This window comes from Heterocephalus glaber, unplaced genomic scaffold (genome assembly GCF_053883595.1).
Source record: "Heterocephalus glaber isolate CG9 unplaced genomic scaffold, H.glaber_assembly_v1.0 deba00001497, whole genome shotgun sequence".
Taxonomy (NCBI): Eukaryota; Metazoa; Chordata; class Mammalia; order Rodentia; family Bathyergidae; genus Heterocephalus; species Heterocephalus glaber.
In genome coordinates this window covers 13,318,464-13,340,465 of record NW_028258320.1, presented here as the reverse complement: position 1 = coordinate 13,340,465, position 22,002 = coordinate 13,318,464, and the positions used below count along the sequence as shown (strand labels likewise).

The following is a 22,002-nucleotide window of genomic DNA, read 5'->3' as shown; positions in this document are numbered from 1 at the left end:
AAGTTAAGAGGACACACACTCCTCAGAGTTTGTGTGTAGTTACACTGGGTCATTGTTAATTTCAGGCACATTTGGAGAGAGTAAATGAAGGGATGTAGGGATTGTGTTGAGAGGCTCTATGCTCATGTAAAACTCCTATGAGCTCCTGCTATAGAAAATGCACTAAACCTTACATTGGTGGGATGGGAAGTAGAGTAAGATAGAGCAGTGGTGGTGAACCCGTGGCTTGTGTTGCTGTAGCAGGCTGTTATCACTGACAGCTCAAAAGGTTTGCCATTACTGATACAGGCCATGTTTGTGCCACAGGCTGTGTGTGTATGAGGTATGAAAAAATACAGTGCTGAAAAAATTGTTACAGTAAGACACATTGCCCCTCAAAACACTCACCCCTCGCTTCAAACACACATCGTTCTTGCCACTTTCTGAAGCAGTTCTGGAAGTCCTCTTTTGTTTTTTTGGTTTTTTTTTACTTAAATTCTTTTATTGGTATATTTTAGGTATACGACATATTTACATTTCTTATTGGGAACTTGTACATTTACCTGATGCATCTTGATTCTTATTTTTTCCTCATTCCTAGCCCTCCCTTCATCCCCTCCACCCTTCCCTATTTACAAAGACTTTATTTCTATTTTTTCCATTTCTCATCATTTTTCCTTTCCCTTCTTTCCTTTCCCCTGCCCCTCCCACACTACCCCTACCCCTTTGGACCTTTTCTTCTATTTTACATTATTGATTATTCATTCTAATCATTGGTACATTTTAGGTATACAATATAATGACATTCATCATTGGAAATTTGCACCTTTACATAATCTCCTTACTTTTCACCCTTGCCCAGCCCTCCTTTCAACCCCTCCATTCCTCCCTATTTACAAAGATTTTGTTCCTATTTTTCCATTTTCTCATATTCCATTCCCTTCTTTCCTTTCCCCTAGCCCTCCCACTTCCTTCCCCTTTGCCCCTTTTCTTCCTATTTCACATTACCTATTATACATTTTACTCCTTACTTACACTTTCACTTTCTCACACCAGAGAAACTATTTGGTATTTATACATGTGTGTCCTATTTATTTCACTTAAGAGTATCGCCTCAGTGTGCATCCATTTAGCTATAAATGTCTAATTTCTCATTTTTTATGGCTGAGTAGTACTCCATTTTACACCCCCCCCCCCCATTTTCTTTATCCAGTCTCCAGTTGTTGGGCAGTTGGGCTGCTTTCAAGTTTTAGCTATCACAAACTCTGCTGCTATGAACATGGGTGCACATGTATCACTGTGGTATGATTCTTTTAATTCTTTGGGGGAAGATCCCCAGCAGGGGAATAGCGGGGGTCAAATGGGACTCTGGAAGTCCTCTTTTGTGAGTGTCATCAGTTGTGTTATGGCTGTCCATGTTCAAAACGTTTGCCTTTCATGGCCATTTTGACTTTAAGGAAGAGCCAAAAGTTCCCCAGAGCCAGATGGACAGATAACGTGGATGAGGTTCATTGGATATTTTTACACGTGTGCCTTTCCATGGATGGTGCAGTGATACTGTAGTATTTTTGATCATACCTCATGACAAAAACTTGCCAGAACTTGCCAGAAGGTGACAAGGATGATGGGATAAAGTGTGAAGTGAGGGAATATTTTGAAGGGGGTTACTGGCATTGTCGTTTACTGTAATACATTTTTAAACACTGAAACAGCTTTTTGGTCTGCCCTTGGATAGGTCCTGGTGAGAAGTTATGTTGGGGCCAAGGAACGAGCCAGGGTGGCCCACTTGACCTTCATCTGGACTCGAGTGGTTAACATTGATGCATGATTTTGGTTGGAAAAGTAGGAAAAGATCAAGTTTTCTGATGAGAGGAGGGAGCCCTGATCAGAGGGAGTCAAGGATAAAATGAAAGGTTTAGAGAAGGAGTGTTGGCGAACAGATCTGTAACATGAGACCTCAAGTTCTCTTTGAAGCTTGGAAGGTGGTATACTTTGGTCACCTAAGAAATTGTACATGCTGCCAGCTTCCGGGTGAGAAGCCGATTCGGGTGAAGCTCAGGCAGGCTTTCCACACGGGGACTGGGGCACGAAGGCCCTCTGGTCTCTGTCCTGAGGGACTGGCCAGGCAGCCAGGGACTCTGAAGATGGCTTCTCCAGAGGGCTCTCCCAGACACAAGCCCGAGAGATCAGGTGGCACTGAGTCAGGACCCAGTGCCAAGTAAGAAAACAAAGGTGTCTGTGAGCTGCACAGAAACGCAACTCCTTGTACTTGGGATGGCGCCAGGGCCTACTGGCCCTTGGCTAAGGTGCTCGTTCTGCAGCGGGATTCACCTGGTCAGGGTCAGGAAGTGCGCACAGGTGAGCTTGTAAGGATCTGCGTAAAGTGCACTCATGTGCACCGTTAGCCTTATGAATCAGGAGGAAAGGGACGGATGTGCGGGATGTCAGGAAAGTGTCCTCGCAAGCTCAGTGTCCCGTTGAGACAGAGGGGCCTGGTTCTGAGATGGGATGGCGCTGCTTGGGGTTTGCCGCAGGGGTGGGGCTAGGGACTCCACAGTTCTGGGAAAACCGCATGCCTCCAAAAGTGCGTGATCGCCCTGGGCCTGCAGATCCCCCTTCCCACTGCCATCCTGGATGGGGTCCCCCTCTAGTCCCGTGCACAGACCCTGGAACTTCACCTGGGAGACCAGGCAGATCAATGGCGTGTGTACGCATGTGCACATGAGAGTGGATGCTTTGCACCCGCCCTCACGCCCTGTGAGGCCAGGCAAGCCTGAGGGCAGGTGGAGACGGTAGGGTCACAGCTTTAGGGCCAGGGAGGGCTGAATGGCTGACTCAGTCGCCCCCACCCCCCCATCACCAGGGAGGAGGCTCTGGAGGTCGGGGCCCCAGCCCCACTTTATTGTTGGATTGAAGATTCAGGGTCAGTGCCTGGGTTTCTAGGTAACCTCCCTGGAGCCCACATGCTAGGGGCCGGCCCTAGATCTTGAAGGCCAGGGTGAGGCCATCGCCCAATGGCAGGAGGCTGATGTGGACCCTGGCGTCTCTCCGGATGCGCTCGTTCAGATTTCGCACGCACTCGGCCTCCACGTCGCCTTTCCGAGGCTGCAGCACCTCTCCGTGCCACAGGACCTGCGGGGGGCGGGGCGTCACGGGGCGGAGCCCGAGGAGGAGGCGGGGAGAGTGCTGGAGACTCGGGCCCAAGCGGGACCCGCAAGGGGAGGAACCCATAGGCTGCGGCGCAGCCGGAGGCGACGACGGGGGAGGGCCCGGCCCGCCCCAGCCCCAGCCCTGGGCGGTGCCTGCCGCCTGGCACCCCGCGTGCTCTTACTCGGGGGACTGCGAGGACGCCTCCGGGTCGCAGCAGCTGCAGACACCGCTCGTAGTAGGCGGCGCAGTTCTCCTTGTCCGCGTCCACCACCGCCACGTCGAAGGTGCCGGCCTCGCCTGCCGCCAGAAGCTCGTCTGGCGGGGAGAGGGGGATAGGTTGCTCGCACGTGGCCGCGCACCGCGAGGTGGCGGTAGGAGCTGTCAGTGCCCCGAGCTCACCCAGGGTCTCCAGCGCGGGCCGCAGCCGCAGGTCGATCTTGGGCTCCGCCTCGGCCTGCGGGAGGAGCGAGGTCAGCGCCGCGGTCTCTCACCGGGCCGACGCCGCCCAGGGGCGCGCGACACTCACCTGTCGCCATAGGGGCCGCCCCAGCGCCGGGGGCTCCGCGTCCACCTCGCAGGTCACCACGCGCCCGAAGGGGGGCAGCGCGAGCGCGAGCGCCAGGGCGCAGTAGCCCGTGAAGGTGCCTGGGGACCGGGGCGCGCACAGCTCAGCGCTGGGACCCCGGGACCCGGGGCCCGAGTATCCCCGCCGCGCGCCTACCCAGGTCCAGCGCCTTCCGGGCCTTGAGGAGACGCGCCAGGTTGGCCAGCAGCTGCACCTGCTCACAGGTCAGCATAGAGTCCCCTTGCGGCTGCTCCAGGGTCAGCTGTGGGGACAGGGACACCATACCGTCACCCACCCCGCCTCGGGACCCGGGTCTTTGGGGGCGCGGGGGTGGTGTGGCCCTCAGGCAAGGTCCCAGGGCCCGGGTGACCCGGGAGCCCAGCGGAGGCCACCGCGCAGCCAAGGTCACCCTGCCCCTGGGGCCGCCCGCTCCGGCCCCGCTGACCAGCCGCAGGCTGCGCAGCGCAGGGTGCTCCCGCACGGAGCGGCTCAGTAGGTACTGCCACAGGGGGCTGTCCTCGGGGGGCAGCAGGCACTGCTGTCGCCGGCATCGCCACGGGGGCCACCGCCTCCCTGCGCGAGAAGATGCACTGTCAGGGCCCGGAGCCCCGGGCGCCGCCCGCTCGTCCCCGCTCGCCCGCGCGCACAGCCGGCCCCGCTCACCCAGGAAGACGCCGGTGACGAAGGCAGCACCCAGTGCGGCCGAGCCCAGAGCGACCGCGGCGGACACGGAGAGCCGGGGCACGGGCTGGGTCATGGCGCGGAGCGGCGGCGGGAGGCCCAGCGCCACGGACCCTCCGGACCCGCCTGGGACTCCTGGCTCCACCCTGCGCCGGCCCTGCCCGCGGAGCCGCAGCTCGGGCGCCACCTGGCGGCCCCATCCCCTTCCTGCAAGCAGCGCCCGGCAGCCGCGCGTCCTCTTGTGGCCTCGCGTGGAACTGCACTGGTGCCGTGGTCCGCCGGCGCATCCCGGGGTCTGGCTTCTCCCACCTTGCGCCCGAGGTGTAGACACCTGGACCCGAGAGCACCAATCCAATGGCCCTCCTGGCTATGCTGCTTTTCCCTAGCCATCCTTTCTGCCGAGCCCAAGCGCACATGTGGATGTGCGTGTGGAGGGCGTCAGTGTAACAGGTGTGACCCGAATACAGGTAGCACGAGGGTGTCCCAGAGAGGATGGAGGAATGGGGCTCGAGCAAGGGGAGGGATGTGGTTCGGGACTCGGAACCCCGGAGCGGGCTGACTGATGAAGTTAGAAGCCTGTGACCTCTGGCCTGCCGGCCTTTTGAGCCTCGGTTTCCTTTCTGGGACCCTCGAGTCCACAGCCCGGGACCCACCAAAATGGCAGCCGCTGTCAGGATCATTGGCTGGCATGGAGACACCCTGGGAGCTAATGACGGGCAGGCGGTCGCTCGGGTGTCCACTGATCGAGCTCCGACTGCGTGCCAGGCTCTGGGCGCTGCGGAAAAACTCTGCGCTGCTTCCTGGTTTGCCCTGGGGTCGGGTCGCAGTCGAGGGCCAAGGGCAGTCCACCTGGGTGGTGACACTAGGAGACTTCCCCCCAGTACTAAGGATTGAACCCAGGGCCTTCACGCTGCTACATCCTCAGCCCTGGTTTTACTTTTTAGTTCTGAGATAAGATCTCGTTAAATTCTCCAGCTTGAACTTGTGATCCTCCTGTTTCAGCCTCCCAGAGTTTTGCGAGCACCACGCCCGCCCGGCCCATTTAGTGACCTTGGGTGGGCACGCAGTCCCAGGCTGGGACCCAGCGTGAGACTGGCAGCGGAGGGAGTCACTGAGGGCGATTAGGCAACCCCGAAGGCCAGACACACCCGGAGTAGGAGCTTCCCGGCTCGCGGGATCTTCTGCGGCGGGCGGGGCAAAGAGCCCCGAGCTGGCCCAGGGCTAGGGCGGGGCTCCGGGAGCAGAGAGCGCAGCATCCAATCAGATAGGGTGGGGCAGCCGCTCTGGCCAATCAGCAGCTTGGCCAGGCCCCGCGGCCCGGCGCGGGCGGAGCCTGCAGGACGCCTGGGGGCCTCTGCCGGTCCCTGGACTGAGGCCGCGGCTCCCTCCCCTCCCTGGGGGCTGAGCACGCAGCAAGCGCAGAGTAAATGCCGTCCGAAAAGCGTGCTGGGGATACCCGTGCTCTCGGGTGCCAGATCTGCACAGTGAGGGCTTTTTACTGAGCACCTGCCGGGTACTGGGCACTCCCTCCTTTTTTTTTTCTTTCTATTTTTTATTCCAGACAGGGTTTCGCTTCGTAGCCCAGGTTGCCCTCGAACTCGCAGCAATTCGCCTGCCTCAGCCTCCTAAGTGCCAGGATTACAGGCGTGCACCACGATGTCCGGCTGTTTTATATTTTGAATCAGTCTCGTTGTGTAGTCCCTGCTGGGCTCGAATTTGCAGGGATCCTCCTGCCTCAGCGTCCCAGGTGCTCGGGTTACAGGTGTGCACACGTCCGGTCCCGTGCTCCTGGCTTGCTGTCCTTGACCTGTGGGCGCCATGCGCCCCGACTCCTCTCGTCCTAGGGCCCGGTGGGAGCAGGCTGCCCAGCGCTTCTGGGCTCCCCTGTGCCTGTCAGGTCCGACGGTCGTAGGCCCCTGCTCCCCAGGCTGGCTTCAGCCCGAGACGAGGCGGGGAGGGAGTCTGTCACCATCTCTCCCCGTCAGATTAAAAAACTAATTTGAAAAGATTAATGTATTCCATTCTTGTTACGCCGGCTCTGCTACCTCTGGGCCTGCGGCCGCGCTGCCTCCTGATTATTGAATTTTTATGGCCTGGTAATTAATTGCAGATTCCCTGTTTTGTTCTATTTCTTTCTCCCTGACATTTTAATTTCAACAGAAAGCAGTGGTCTCGAGCAGGTTCTCTCCGGAGATCCTAATGGTCTATAAAACAGGATGACTTATGCGAGCGGCACCAGCTTCGGCCGGCGAGCGCTGGTTCGAAACCTTGCTGACCGCGCAGAATCCGCGCTCAGCCCGCGCCTGCGCTCGGGGTGGCCGCGTCGCTCGGCTGCGGCAGGGCCTTTCGCCCCCGGGCCCGAGGAACCGGTAGGTTCGGCAAGGCCGAAAGCCCGGGGCCGCCCGCCTTCGGCAGCCCCGCCAGCGTCCGACTTCCGCGGGGACCCGGTCCTCGAGGTCGGGCCGGGCTGCGCGGCGGCGGGGACTGCGGCGCCTGGGCCGCCAGGGGGCGCTGCGGCGGCGGTCGGGGCGCCGGCCGGGTGGGCTGAGCGTCTGGGGCTTCGGAGGCCCGGAAGTGACCAGGTGCGGGGACTCCTTGTTTTTGAACCCTGGCTTCGGGCCGGGGATTTAGCTCAGTGGTTTCACCTCCTGCTGCGCAAGCTCAAGGACCCGAGTTCGGTCCCTGGTACAAAAACAAAACAAAACAAAACCCTGGCCTCTGATTCTGAGCTTGGACCGGAGGAGTCGGACGGGAAGCGGAGTCTCGGGGCCGGAAGGGCTTTTGTTCGAGACGGGCTCTCCTATGTAGCCGGCTTCCAACTTGCTCTGTGGCCCAGGCTGGCTGCCTCGGCTTGCCGAATGCTGGAGTTACAGACCTGCTCCACCACGCCGGAGGTCCTTGAATCTTTCAAGTGCTGGGCCCTCTGGCTTCCTGGCCCCTTCCCCGGAGCGGGATCCCCCACAGCACCAGAGGCCGGGCTGGGCTGCATTTCCCACATGTGCACACTGGTCCCCGAACCCTGGCCGGCTCGCCTGGCTTCTGCGTGTAAGGGCACACGGGGCCCATGCTGGGCCGCTGCGGGGACCACGGGACGCCTCCTCGACGGCCCGGGTGGGCGGGGCCGGTGTCCCTCCTTGTTCTGCACCCCCCAGCCCGGTGCTCGGGCGCTCCCAGAGTCTGCTGTTTGCAGTAAGGTGGATTCTAGCCTGGTGTGGTGGCGCACGCCTGTCATCCCAGCGCTCTGAGAGGCTGAGGCAGGAGTAGCCTGAGTCTGAGCTCACTCAGGGCAATTCAATGACTCAGCAGGACCCTGTCTGTAAGTCAGTCGGTCACCATCCCAACTCTGGGACTTGAGCTGTGACCAGTCTCAGACTCACCCCTGACCCTATCCTTGCCTGGAGGCCTGCTTTCTCATCCTTCCTTGTTGCTAGGGGGACCACGTGGCCGTTTCTGGCTACAGAAAAGGGGTGCTTCTTATAACATCTTCCTTCCTGGTAAGAAGAACCCCTTTTCCCCATGTAGCCTCTTACCTTGAATGGGGTTGATGCTCTGGAAACAGCAGCATTGCCATGAGGCAATGAAGCTAAGGACAGAAAACCAGAGGGGAGAGTTGGTCCTTGAAGACATCGTCAGGCCTCCGTGCCAACCCCAGCCGCCACCTACCTCGGTCTCCTTGTCATGTGAAAGGATGGTGCCCTTGTGCAAAGCAGTGGTGGGCTGGTGTCTCCTGGGGTGCTTTGGGGCGCTGGGCACTCTGCTTGGTTCCCTCCAGGTTGGCCTTCGCATCCCCACGGACTTGGAATTGGGCGCCCAGCTGCGAGGGTTGCTTTTCTTGGGGCCCCCAGTGGCACTGCGCCTGCCTCAAAAGTGCAAGGTCTCGAGTTCGATCCCCAGTACAGAAGGGAGGGACACAGAGAGAGAGACAGAGAGAGAGAGAGGCTAGGGCTGCTCTCCAGGGCCTCCCAGTAGCCAGGAGACCACACTGGGTAAAACAGAAGTCTGTTCTCTCGCAGTTCTGGAGCTGGAGTCCGAAATCAAGGGTTTGGCAGGGTTGGTTCCTTCCCAGCTTGAGGGGGAATTTTCTCAAAGCCTCAGCCTGAGCTTTTGGTGGCTGTAGGCAGCGACTGGCACCCTCAGCTTGTAATTTGTCCCTCTGGTCTCCGCCTCTGCCTCCCTCCTGCATCCTGAGTCGCTCTGTCCAAATCCCCTACCTCTCTCCAGTCGGGCAAACTGGATTAGGGCATCATCCCTCCTGGTTCTCCTCAAGCAATGATGTGTACAGTGACCCCATTCCTCCACCATCACACTCTAAAATAGTGAGGTTCGGACAGAGCGGTATCTTTTTAGGAGCCAGGTACAGTAGTGACATTCAGCCCCGTAACTCAGAAGACTAAGGCAGGAGGATCTCGAGTTCGAGTCTTGGCCAGGGCAACTTAAGGAAACTTGGTCTCAAAGTGATAAATAAAAAGGGGCTGGGGATGTAGCTCAGTGGGTTCTATCCCAGGACTACAAAAAAAAAAGAAAAAAAAGAAAAAAAACAAAAGAAAAGGAAATGTATCTCTTTGGAGGACCCAACTCCCCTCCAACAGACAGCATTTGGGGTGGTTTTGTTAGAGAGCAGCTGCTACCCAGGACGCCAGAGTTAAAATGCCAGTGCTCCTGTGATGAGGGGAAAGTTCCCCAGAAGAGGCCTCTGGGAGGCTCCTAGGTATGGGGTTCTTCAACTGCTTTTCTCAGCAGCAGGAGGTGGGGCTGGGTCTCCTCCCTAAAACTCCTGTATTTAAATTCCAGTAAGGACAGGTGCTTGGAGAGTAATAGGCAGATTCCCTAATGCCACCCTTGCTTGTTTGTTTGCTTTTCGAGACAAGGTCTCACTATTTCAGGATGTCCTTGAACTCGAAGTGATCTTCCTGCCTCAGCCTCCTGAGGACTGGGATCACAGGCGTGCGCCCTGGCTTCCTGATGCCTGGTAAGATAGGAAAAGAACTTGGATCTTGGTTTGTGGGCTATTCCTTCCCCTATCAATTGGAATTAGAGCGCTTTTGGCCCCAGCTCTGTGGCTCATGGAGACCTTGTTACCTCCCTGGAACATGGGCAGCCTGGCCAGGGCCTGCTTTGGTTGCCTGGTGTCTGTAAACAACAGGGACACCTGTGCCTTGTTTCTCCCTGGATCCTTAGCACGGTTCATGGCACACAGTAGGTGCTTAATGATTATTTGCTGAAACTATGAACACTGGACAAGGAACAAAGAGATTTTATTATATTTATTTTTGTGGCACTGGGATTGAATCCACAGAGAGCTAAGCTTCATCCCCAACCTTTTTTTAATTTTTAAGAGACAAGATCTTGCTAAGTTGCGAGGCTGGGCTTGAACTTGTGATCCTCCTGCCTCAGCTCCCTGAGTAGGTGGGATGACAGGTGTGTGCCATTATGCCCAGCTGGGATTAAAATTCCTCTCTCTATAATATGTATCTATAATTATGTATGTGATGACTAAGATTTATAAACCTATCAGCTACAAAATATTTAAAATGCTAGAAGAAACATTTTTGAAATCCTCTTCAGTTGATGGAGGCACGTATATGAGAGTAGAGAATCACAGAGGCCAGGAACAAACTGGAAAATAAGCCATACATGGTGGTGCATGGCTGTAATCCCAGCACTCAAGAGGCTGAGGCAGGAGGATAGCTATAAATTCCAGGTCAGCCTGAACTATATAGCCAGACCCTGTCTCAAAACAAACAAACAAACAAACACAAAACAAATTGGAAAACATCTGGCCAGGGAAATCTGTGGTTGCTGAACCTGTTGTCTGCTGAGAGAACCTCTCCCCACTGTGCAGCCTAATCCCACACCTTGTACGTCTGTGGCCTAAGAAAGAAGAAATAAAAATTAACAAGAAGATTTGAAAAAGAACTAAACAGAGCTTCTAAACATTTAAATATATTCCATACGAAATAAAAAACTAAAAAAGTCAAACAGAACAGTGACAGCTAGAGTAGGAATTTGAAAATTGGAAGACAGATCTGAAAAAAATTATGTATAATGCAGCACAGAAAAATGGAAACTATGGGTAGCAGGGTGTGGTGGTGCATTCCTGTAATCCCAGCACTTCGGAGGCTGAGACAGGAGGATCACTGCAAGTTTGAGGCCAGCCTGGGCTACATAGTGAGTTCAGAACCACTCTGAGCTACAAAGTGAGACTCTGTCTCAAAAAAAGAAAAAAAGAAAAATTTAAACTATGAAAGATGTCAATAGATGTGAAGGGGGGCCGGGGATTTAGCTCAGTGGTTCCAGTGCCTGCCTTGCAAGCGCAAGGTCCCGACTTCAATCTCTGGTACCAAAAAAAAAAAAAAAATAGATGTGAAGGATGGAATAAAAAGCTCTAGTATATGCTGAGGTGGATTTTTGGAAAACAATTATAGGTATAATGAGAAAGAGGATAGTAGCTGAAGATTTTTCATTATTTTATTATTATTATTATCATTACTATTATTATTTTGAGACAGGGTCTCATGCTATAGCCCAGGCTGGCCTTGAACTCATGGTGATCCTCCTGCCTCAGCCTCCCAAGTGCTGGGATTACAAGTGTGTACCACCACACCTGGCTCCATGAATATTAGAAAACATAAATTCTCAGATTTAGGAATTCCAATGATCACAAACAGGGTAAGTAAAAAGAAGCTCATACATAGATACATCAGAGTCAAACTGAAGAATACCAAAGACTAGGAGAAGATCTTAACCAGAGAAAAAAATTTCTTTTGGTTAACAACTTCTATAGAAGAGATTAGAGTAATGGCTGATCAGTAACAGTAGTATCAATGGTAACAATGAAAGAGGAATATTAACTTCAGAGAACTTTTAAAAAGTCTTGCCAAGCTGGGAGTGGTGGTACATGCCTGTGAGTCCAGCAATCTAGGAGGCTGAGGCAGGGGGATATCAAGTTTGATCCTAGCTGGGAACCTTAGCAGTTTAGAAAAACCCTATGGGCTGTGAGTGTAGCTCAGTGGTAGGGCTCCCCCGAGTTCAGTCCCCAGCACTAAAAAGAAAGTCATGGCAATTCAATAGCAAAATCCATATAATCTGATTTAAAAATGGGAAAATGATCCGAGTGCATATTTCTCAAAAGAAGACATTCAAATGGTTAAGTATCCAAAAAATTCTCAACATTACTGATCATCAGGGGGATGCAAATGAAAACCACAAGAGATACTGTGTCATCTCAGTTAGAATGGTTGTTATCAAAAGACAGGAAATGACACAGGCAGGATACCGGAACTCTCATACAAGGTTGGTGGGACTGTAACTCAGTGTAGTCATTATAGCAAAGAGCACAGGGTTTTCCCCAAAAATTGAAAATAGAATTGCCATTGATCCACAGATCCCACCCCTGGGTATGTATCCAAAGGAAATAAGGGCCAGGGATTTAGCTCAGTGGTTTTGCTGCCTGCTGTGCAACCACAAGGACCCAAGTTCGATCCCTGGTACCAAAAACAAACAAACAAACAAAGGAAATAAAACCATTAGGTCAGAGAGATCCCTACCTGGTGGGGCAGGTGGTGCACACCTGTAGTCTCAGCACTGGGGAGGCTGAGGCAGGAGGATCACAGAGAGTTCAAGACCAGCCTGGGCTACATAGTGAGACCCTGTCTCAAAAAAAAAAAATAAATAAAAAAAAATATATACATATATATATAAAATAAAAAACCAAAAGGCAGACATTTAATCACATATTGCTGGGTATGATAGCACATTCCTGTAATCCTAGCACAGCACTCTGGGAGGCTGAGGCAGGAGAATTACAAATTCAAGCCCAGCCTGGGCAACTCAGTGACTTAGCAAGACCCTGTCTGAAAATGAAAAGATCTGGGGATACAGTTTAGTGTGAAAGCCCTGGGTTCATTCCCCGGTGCCACACACACACACACACACACACAGAATAAGTATAAATCCTAGGTACATATTTAGGGAACTGAAAACATATGTCCTCATAAGAATGTACATGAATGTTCTTAACAGCATTCTTCATAATAGCCCCAAATTGAAACCAACTCAAATGTCCATCAACTGATGAATGAATAAAATGTGGAAATGTGGTATATCCATATGATACAGTATTACTTGTCATAAAAAAGAATGAGTTTTGTTTTGTTTTGTTTCATAGTATTGGGAATTGAACTCAGGGACTTTACAATGAGTCACATCCTCAGTTCTTTTTAATTTTTTTCTTTTCCTCTTTTTTTTTTTTTGAGACAAGGCATTGTTAAATTGCAAAATTGTCCAAGTTGGGCTTGAAATTGAGATCCTCCTGCCTCAGCCTGTCAGAATGCTGGAATTATAGGTGTGTGCCACCACGCCTAGCTGGGAACAAGTTCTGATCCGAGCTATATCAAGGATAAACCTTGAAAGGATTCTATCAAGTGAAAGAAGCCAGACATCCTGGCCACACATTGGATGATTCCATTTCTCAATCCACAGAGACAGAGTGGAGAAGTGGAGGCTGGGGGCCTGGGGTTTCTGCCTGGAACCATGAAACTTCTGGATTTGGATAGCAGATAGCAGTGATGTTTTCAAAACTTACTAAAATAACTGAACTGTCTATTTTCAAAGAGTGAATTTTATGGTATGGGAATTATATCCCAGTAGCATGTGCAAAATATAAGAGTAAGGGTAGAAATAAAGACATTTTAATTTGTGCTAAAATCAAGAGAATTTATGAACAGGTCCCTTTGCTCCCCAAAGGAATTTTGGGAGGAGGAACTTGAGAATGAAATTGATCTTGGGAAGGAAGTCTGGAATATAAGAAGAAATGTAGAATCAGGAGAGTAGGGCAAGTATGGGTGAGTCCATGGAAGCACGGGGCATTCAAAGCAATATCTACTCTTTGGGATCAAACAGGAAATGAACCCAAAAGACTGGAACTCAAGGAAAGGTAGTTAAAGCCTTCTCAGTTACTGACATCATGAGGAGAAGGGTAAGATATGATTCATGGCGGATAGACTATGTGAGAGCAGATGATCATTTTGTTTCTTTGTTTTTGAGACAGGGTCTCGCTGTGTAGTTCAGGCTGGCCTGGAACTCACTATGTAGCCCAGGCTGGCCTCAAACTCAGAGTAATCCTCCTGCCTCAGCCTCCAGAGTGCTGGGATCACAGGCGTGAGAAACCACGCCCAGCTAATCTTTTCAAAATGCCAGGAGTCACCAATGAAAAAAGAAGTCCCAAACACATAGATGGGGAAAAAAATGAAATAAGTTAAAAAAAAACACCTCAGTAAGTTCCAAAGAATGCAAAGAAGAAAAAGAGAAGGAATCCTCAGCCAGTAGAACAAGGTCCTAAAACTCCCCCGACAGCTCACACTAACCCCAAGAGATAAAGTCCACTCTATTTGTAGTTTCTACAAGTAAAAAGAGACCTAACGCTGCAGTCAAATGGCACAAACCACAAGTCTGGATTTAAAAGGAATAGCCAAATGCTGAAAACACGAGAACACTTAAACATGAGGACAGATGGAAAATGATAATAGTGGAAAAAAACAAAAAAATATTCACTGAAAGAAAACTAGCATCTTTCCATCAACATCAGCCAACATAGATTTTAAGAGGCTTCAGTAGTGATGCAGAGGGCCAGTATAATAAACTTTCAATTCATCAGGAGAAAATTGGAGTTCTAAACTACAGATATCTAACACAATATATAAAGTCCATAAGGGACAAACATTATTAATTTTAAACTGATACAAAAGTTCTAAGAAAAAGAAAAATACAGGAAACTCCCATGTAACATTAATTAGATTTTCCTTTTTTTTTTGTACTAGGGATTGAACCCAGGACTTTCACATTGAGTTACCTGTCCAGCCCTTTTTATTTTTTATTTTGACACAGGGTCTCGCCAAGTCAGTAAGTGGCCCAGGCTAGGCTTGAACTTGCTGTCCTCCCGCCTCAGCCTCCCAGAGTGCTGGGATTTCAGTGTGTACCACCACATCCAGCCAGAGGCATGAACTTTTTTTTCTTTCATTGCTTATGCTTTTGGGGTCGTATTTGAGAATCCTTTGCCAAACCCAAAGCTATGAAGTTTACCTCCACATTTTCTTCTGAGAGATTTAGCCCTTACATGTAGGTTTTAATTCATTCTGAGTTAACTTTTGTCAGCCCTTGCTCTATCCGTCTGCACTGTGCCACTTCAGCAGCCTCTTGGTTGTGGTTACTTTGTAGCAAGTTCTGAAATCAGGAGGTGAGAGTCCTGCTCGGTTCTTTTTCAAGATTGCTTTGGCTGCGGTTGGTTTCTTTTCCTTTTTCTTTTTTTTCTTTTTTTTGTGCTTGGTTTCTTGCACATCCGTAGGAATTCTGAAATTAGCTTACCTCTGTGAGTGCGCATGTCCGCGCGTGCGTGCGTGTGTGTTGGTTTTTGGACACAGGGTCTCACTATGCAGTCCAGGCTGGCCTTGAACTCATGGCTATCTTCCTGCTTCAGCCTCTTTCCCAGATACTGGGATTACAGGTGTGTGTCACCATGCGTGACTTTACTTTTTTTAATTTTAATTTTTTTTTGGTTATCAGCTTATCAATTGTTGAAAAGAAGTCAGCTGGAGTCCAATGGGTCGCGTGGGTTTGTCCCCGTCTTCTATCACTTTGTAGGGGGAGTACAGCTCCCCTCGCTGGTCCACCATGCTGGCCTGGTGCGCCCCCTCTGGCGGCCCCACCCGTGTGCGCGAGTCCCTAGGACTGAGCGTGTGTAGCAGGAGGAAACAGCTGGGATGGAAGTTGCTAAGGCTCTCCCCATGACTGTAGGAATGGGTGATCAGTCAGGTCCTCCCAGAAACAGATTCTGAGGTGAGGGTCCTAGCGAGCTGGGTTCTGTGGGGGGGCGATCCCAGGACACAGGAAGGGGACTTGGGATGTGGGCCGCAGGTTATCACCATAGGCATCGGGGCTCCATCCCGCTGGCCCCTCTGTTACACCTGGAGGATGGGGTTTCCCAACCTCGGCCCTATGACATTTTGGGCTGAGTCTGCCTTGGCTGTGAGGGGCTGATCAGAGCACTGCACCCCATGATGTTTACAGCACCGTAACCTCTACCCCCTGGCTGCCAACGGTGACATCCAACCCTGGCGCCTCCGGAAACGGCCAGTGACACACCTGGCTGAGAACCTTGGTGTTGGCCCCGGCTCAGATTTGTCCCATCTGAGGGGTGAGAGTGCATCGTTGTGGCTCCCGGGCTTCTCTCCGGGTGTTGAATTCCTGGTGCTTCCGGCCTGTCTGGAGGGTCAACCAAGGTGGTCCCGAGCGGAGGAGGCTCCTGGTGGAATTGCAGGCGCCCACGGTAAGAAGCCACCAGCGGGTGTGGCAGTAAGGGGGGCAAGGGCACCTGGCCGCCCACAGCACAGCTAGGCGGATCCCGCCCCGTGTAACTTTGGGGAACGAGTCCTCCCTGGCCCGGAAGCCCTCTTCTTGGGCTTTGCAGAGGAGCTTCCCATCTGCCTGGGGGACCAGTCCTACAGGACCCCCTGCACCCCAGGGCAGGGCTTTGGCCCTCAGCTCTCTTCTCAGCTGCTTGGCCCAGCTTCTTCTCCTGCAAGAGCAGGACAAATGGCCTCGTAGAAGTCTAGACTGAAAATCTCCTAAATGATCTGGGGTTCTCTGGTAGAAGGCACTGGGGCACAAGTGAGTCAGCTCAGCCTCCTGGGTCCACATGCAGCCACTGAGTTTCTTTTCCGTGGTGACTTGGGGGAAGGCGCCTCTCCTTGGTGATGTTCAGTCTCCCAGGTGCAGAAATGCATGGCCCGACCAGGTGACCTTGAATGTCCTTGCAGCTTTTGTGGCTGCTCAGGGCCCAGGGAGGCATCTGGAGCCTCCCACCCCGGGATCCAGCCTGGCGGCGCGGCTGGCCTCTGATCTCAGCGTTTCCACGGCGCGCCCGACACGGGCCGCAACAGCCCGGCGCGGCCCTCGCCGGTCAGGAACATCTGCTACAGCATTTACCGCACTAATAGATCAGCTCTGAGAACTGGGCAGGTGTTTTCCACTCCAGCCAGAAAACATCAAAATCACGTTGCTCTGCAAGCCTTTCCCTACAAGCAATCGAGTTCGAATGACTCACACGGTCTAGCAGATAATAAAACACACATAACATTTGCTTTAGGATACAGGTGGGGGTATTTTGTCCCGCGTGAGGAGAAACAAAAACTCACTCTATTTGGGAATAGGGTAATTGAATACAGATGGGAGGAGGTAAATGAAAGAATTTAACAAATATCTCAGTGGAATAGCTAATGGGAATGAGACAGAATAGGAAATTAAAAATTATTCGAAGCAGATGGACCCTTCTTAGAGTTTTAAAAAATTTATTAGGGCCGCGAAAAAATGTGTCTGTTTATTTTCTACGGCCATGAAATTAATGACTTGGTGAGTCTTACTTGTGCAATTTTATGACTGCCATGTCATCTGTCATAATTTGGGGGGCCGTTTGATATGGATTTATGAATGTCCCCACCTCCCACCCCTCCCTGATTTATGGGTGTGGGGCGCACTGTGAAGTAGGTTGTCCCTTTTTGGGGGTGCCATGCTCCCTGGCAGCTTCGCCTGGCAGGCCCTGGGGGCCAAGAGATTCTCCACCCAAAGGTGAGCCAGCAGCAAGGCTGAGGGCTGGGAGGGTCACTGGTGGCTGTGGGGAAGGGGCAGGCCTGACCCCTCTGCACTTCCTCCGCCCGCCCTGGCTGCGGGGTCGGAGGTGTCCGGGCAGGGGAAGCCACCCCGGGCTGCTGGTGCCGGGCTGGGGTGGCATGGGGACGTCTGGCTGCCCCCTCCCTACAGCGGGGCTCTCCTGCCCCCTAAGACCTGCGGCTCGGGACGAGGGGAAAGGCTTCCCGCTCCTTGGGACCCATGTGCCTGGCCAGGGGCTGGGAGCCAGTGCACTCTCTGGGCAGTGGGCAGAACTGGCTTTGGCGCCTGGCAGAACTGGGTCCAGCTTCACTCTGACACTCCCTAACTGTGGGGTCTGGGGCTGCTCACTGCCCTCTCTAAGCCTTGCTTTCTCTCTTTGCCTCCTGGTCAGAATGTCGCCAGTCGGGGCGGGGAGCTTCCCTAGAGAGGACGCGGAGACCTCAGCTCGCCCCACCCATGGAGCAAGGTCTCACCCTGCTGTGGAGCAGCATTGCAGGGTGCATCTGCGGGGGCAGGGGCAGGGTTACCAAGCACTGTCAGAGAAGTACCCGCTCAGCTTGGGGGTGAGGCACATTAGGGTCTGGACTGGGGGGATTTATTTTGGGAGTGGAAATCTGCAATTTGTGAATCAGTTGTATTGGAAAAAAAGCAGGGCTGGATCTGGTGGTGCACACCTGTTATCCTAGAACTCAGGAGGCCAAGGCAGGAGGATTGCTTCGAGTTCAAGGCCAGCCTGGGCTACATAGGGAGTTCAAGGCCAGCCTGGGCTACATAGGGAGTTCAAGGCCAGCCTGAACTACATAGTGAGGCTCTGTCTGGGAAAAAAAAAAAGAATAAATAAAAAAGCATGAGAGGCCAGGGATTTAGCTCAGTAGTTCTGGCACCTGCCTCAAAAGCACAAGGTCCCGAGTTCTATCCCCGGTACCAAAAAAAACAAAAAACAAAAAACAAAAAAAAATGGGCCCAATTTCCAGGGGAAAGACAATAGCCCATTTACAGGTTTATTGTATGTTTTTAAGATTTAGGGATTTTGGAGTTGGCTGGAAGGGAAAAAAGAAGGCATTGCAACTTCAGGTACCTTTGTGTCCTAAAGCTGCAGTTTAGGATGATACGAAAATTACAATTTTTCCTGTTGTCTTCTTTCTACCTATCTTTATTTCTTCTGACCTAGCTCAGGAATAGAAACACCTAAGGTTAGGGAAGTTTTGAGGATGAAATGGGACAATGTATCAACCACCCCCAACACACAAAGCAAGGTGCTGTAAATGGTAACTATTGTTATTGTTTTGTGTTTTTTTGGTACTGGGGATCGAACTCAGGTCCTTGCACTTTCGAGGCAAGCGATGGAAGCACTGAGCTAAATCCACAGCCCAACTATTGTTATTCTTATTTTTCACTCTGTAGCCTACTCACTATGTAGCCCAGGCTGGCCTCCAATTCATGGTGATCTTCCTGTCTCAGCCTCCTGAATGCTGAGATCACAGGTGTGCTCCACCATACCTAGCTAACTGTGGTTCTTCTTCTTTTATTTTTTTTTTTTCTTAATTTCTTTTATTGGTACATTTTAGGTATACAATACATTTACATTTATCATTGGGTGCTTGTACCTGTACATGATATATCTTGATTCTTATTTTTTCCCCATTACCTGTGCGCCCTTCACCCCCTCCACCCTTCCCTATTTACATAGATTTTGTTTCCATTTTTTTCTTTTCTCATAATTTTTCCTTTCCCTTCCTCCCTTTCCTCTTCCCCTCCCACCACCCCTACACCTTTGGACCTTTTCTTCCTATTTCAAATTATTAATTATTCATTTTAATCATTTTAACCCTTATTTACACTTTCAGTTTCTCACACCAGAGAAACTATTTGGTATTTACACATGTGTGTCCTATTTATTTCACTTAAGAGTGTGGCCTCAATGTGCATCCACTTAGCTATAAATGTCTCTAGTTTCTCTTTCTTTATGGCTGAGTAGTACTCCATTGTATAAAAAAACCACATCTTTTTTTTGGGGGGGGTAGTACATTTAGTTTTTTCCATGACACAAAGTTTAGGTCTGTGGGAAATAATTTTAATCAAAGAACTGTACATTTTCTCGCTGCATATCCTACTTTGAATTAGGAAATGACATTGTGATCCATTTCACTATGAGTAAAATATTACAAAATATTTACATGAAAATATTAAAAATAAACACAAAAAGTTGAAATAAACTGTTTTTTTGAGAAATCTCTATTCCATAGCCCATGGCACACAAGAGAGTCAAAACAAGTAAAAGATGTGCCTGGTCACAAATTTCCAAAAAATTGGAGAAGGGAAAGAAATGGGATGCAAACGGTGGTGTGGAGAGAATGGGTATTAGCAGCACTGCTTTGGTAACCCGTCTTCTGGCTGAAATACCCTCTCTCGTGTGCAGGAGATTGCAAACAGGGCTGGACTCTAGGGTATTCCTTGAACTGAAATTAGAAAATTCCCTGACAGTGAAGCAGCTCTTTCACCTAAGCTCTAATGTGAGTGTCCTGCTCCGTGAACCGCTGCTGTGAACAGAAGCCTGTTTTGGCATCGGAAGCTGTCCCAGCAGCCCTTCCATCTCCTTCATGAAAGCTTCATAAACATCATCCTTAGTTTGTACTGAGACAGGAACAGAAGGACCAGATTTGGGGGCTGCTTTGGCAAGAGGCACAGCAGAATCATCCTCTGACTTTCTTTGGGGGGGCAACAGTGATCCCTTTATTCTCCCCATGTGCCCTCAGGGCAGTGGGCACAAATCGAGTAATCTCTGCCTTGGGGTTGGTGATCTGTAGCTTGGTGCTGATGGGCGCTGTGGCTTTCTTCTCGATGGTGGCTGCACTCGTGTCATCCGCCTTGTGTCAATGAATCGAGTTGGGGGGGGCACTCAACACCCCTGGGTGCTGCAGGGAAGAGCCCAGGTGGGGCAGGTCCCAGTGGAGGCACCAAAGTCGGGCGCATCATGCCAGGACGGGGCGGGGGGATACCTGGAGGTATGGGGGAGGTAGCCTTGGTGGGGGGCCCCGGGGAGGAGGGCCAGGGGGAGGGCCGGGGGTTGGCCTGGTGGTGGTCCTGGAGGTAAAAGTCGTGGCAAAGGCCCTCGGAGTCCTGGCATTCCAGGTGGTCTCAGGAATGGAGGAGCCCCTGGAGGTGGCCCAGGAGGGAGGCTTGTAGGCGGTCCAGGAGGCCGCAAAGGTGGAGCAGGGGGTAGTCCAAGAGGAGGCGGGCCTGGCGCAGGCGGCGCTTGAATCTGAGAAGGAGGAACAGACTGTGGGGGCGCCTGCTGCTGGGAAGAAGCAGTAGCCGTGCCGTCAGAATGAAGATCCTCTTTATGCTGTTTCTGTGATTGCTTCTCTACTTCAGAATCATCAGAATCATCATCATCGTCGTCCTCTGAAAATTCCTCTACTTCCCGTCCCTCCTCAGGGATTTCCTGACCCGCCATTCGAAGCATCGTGGCTTGAAGAGGAGTCAGCTCCTTCATGTTCTTCTTTTTCTTTCTTGATTTTCCAGGCATATCTGCAAACCGCACACTCAGACCTGACTTCTTCTCTTCAGTGTTGTCTCGCTCGTTGTCATCGCGGTGAACAAACTCATCCCCCTCACTTTCTCCTTCCATCCTGTCCGTGTCACTGTCATCAGTGCTGTCATGGTGCTTGTCTTGGTCCATGTCCTCAGGGTAGCCGTCATCTTCACTGGTGCTGGAAACGTCATCATCATGGCAACGCTGAGCAAGATCAGGACTATACAACATGTCCTCATCCCGCCTACGAGGAGGAAGATCTAGAGCAAAGCCCACCCTAGGGCCGTACATCTGCAAGACTTGAGCGGAGGTGGGCCAGGGGGAGGACCAGGAGGTTTCCTGCGGGGGGGGGGGGCAAACGTAGAACACCATGTCCAAGAGGAGGAAGGATGGTGGGCTGGGGATTTAGCTCAGTGGTTTCGCCGCCTGCTGCGCAAGCGCAAGGACCCGAGTTCGATCCCCAGTACCAAAAAAAAAAAAAAGAAGAGGAAGGATGGAAACTGCTCGAGTTGGTGGTCCATAGGCCGAGGCTTTCTTAAGAACGGAGGGTGGCTGGATTAAGATGTTGGAAGGAGCATGCGGCATATCTGGTAAAGGAATACACTTTACTTCCACATGCTGAGCGTTCTTGACAGCATCAAAATACTGGCTAAGTTGAGCCCTTTTCTGTTCATATTCTACTTCTAGTTTTCTCAATTCTTTGTAAATATCTGGATTCTCTTTTTCATGAAGTCGTAGGATACGTTCAAAGGTTTCACGAAGCTTTTTACGTTTGTCTTCGAGTACTTTCTCATTTAACTGTGGTTGTTGCACTGGGTTAAACTCCATTTCATCCAATTTCTCCATGTCCCGGAGAATCTGTTTGGGATCTTTCATCTTCAAAACTGCAGCTCGAACCATCATGCGCTGTTTTTTGTTCTTCTTTAATTCTCTCTTCCGGGCTTCCTTTTGAGCTTGATCGGTAGGGTTCATATACTTTCCACTCTTGGTGGATGATGTCGATCTCTGTCCCATATTGTTATTCTACAATGGTTTACTTATTCTTAAAAAAAAAAAACAACACTTCTGCTGGGCTCCCAGAACTGTTAGATGCGGGGAGGGGTCGATTCCCGGACTCCTTTACTCCGGAGGGGCCTTCACCTCTCCTTCTCGGTCAAACACCCAGCCTCCGCCATCTTGAAACCTCACACCCCTCCGCCATCCTTACGTCCCTTCACATCTTCTTTATCCATTTTCCAGTCGTTGGGCACTTGGGCTGTTTCCAAGCTTTAGCTATTACAAACTGTGCCACTATAAACATAGGTGCACATATATCGCTGTGGTATGATGCTTTTAATTCTTTGGGGAAGATACCCAGAAGGGGAATAGCTGGGTGAAGTGGGCCTCTAATCCTAGTTCTTTGAGGTATCTCCATACTGATTTCCACAGT

The 22,002-nt window shown here is 51.4% G+C and overlaps 1 protein-coding gene, 1 long non-coding RNA gene and 1 pseudogene across 5 annotated transcripts; all 3 read right to left on the bottom strand.

The window, feature by feature from the left end:
• Nucleotides 1–2,853: 2,853 nt before the first annotated feature.
• Nucleotides 2,854–4,541, bottom strand: Comtd1 (catechol-O-methyltransferase domain containing 1). Of its 4 annotated transcripts, XM_004846334.4 has the most exons (7): nucleotides 4,358–4,540; nucleotides 4,140–4,267; nucleotides 3,851–3,956; nucleotides 3,656–3,774; nucleotides 3,529–3,583; nucleotides 3,311–3,444; nucleotides 2,854–3,111 (listed from the first exon to the last, which is right to left on the bottom strand). In XM_004846334.4, exons 1-7 carry the CDS (start codon nucleotides 4,449–4,451, stop codon nucleotides 2,959–2,961), a joined length of 789 nt encoding a protein of 262 aa, XP_004846391.1. In that variant the 5' UTR covers nucleotides 4,452–4,540; the 3' UTR covers nucleotides 2,854–2,958. The 4 variants fall into 4 exon arrangements, with proteins under 4 accessions (XP_004846391.1, XP_087040802.1, XP_087040803.1 ...); XM_087184676.1 differs by having other exon boundaries at nucleotides 4,140–4,541; XM_087184677.1 differs by having other exon boundaries at nucleotides 3,311–3,583; nucleotides 4,358–4,541.
• A 4,851-nt stretch (nucleotides 4,542–9,392) lies between these two features.
• Nucleotides 9,393–16,407, bottom strand: LOC147825558 (uncharacterized). Its single transcript, XR_015440309.1, has 3 exons — nucleotides 14,456–16,407; nucleotides 11,923–12,024; nucleotides 9,393–10,246 (listed from the first exon to the last, which is right to left on the bottom strand). It is a non-coding gene; the product is annotated as an uncharacterized LOC147825558 (long non-coding RNA).
• A 3,128-nt stretch (nucleotides 16,408–19,535) lies between these two features.
• LOC101726379 (WW domain-binding protein 11 pseudogene) lies at nucleotides 19,536–21,587 on the bottom strand (annotated as a pseudogene).
• Between the last annotated feature and the right edge of the window lie 415 nt (nucleotides 21,588–22,002).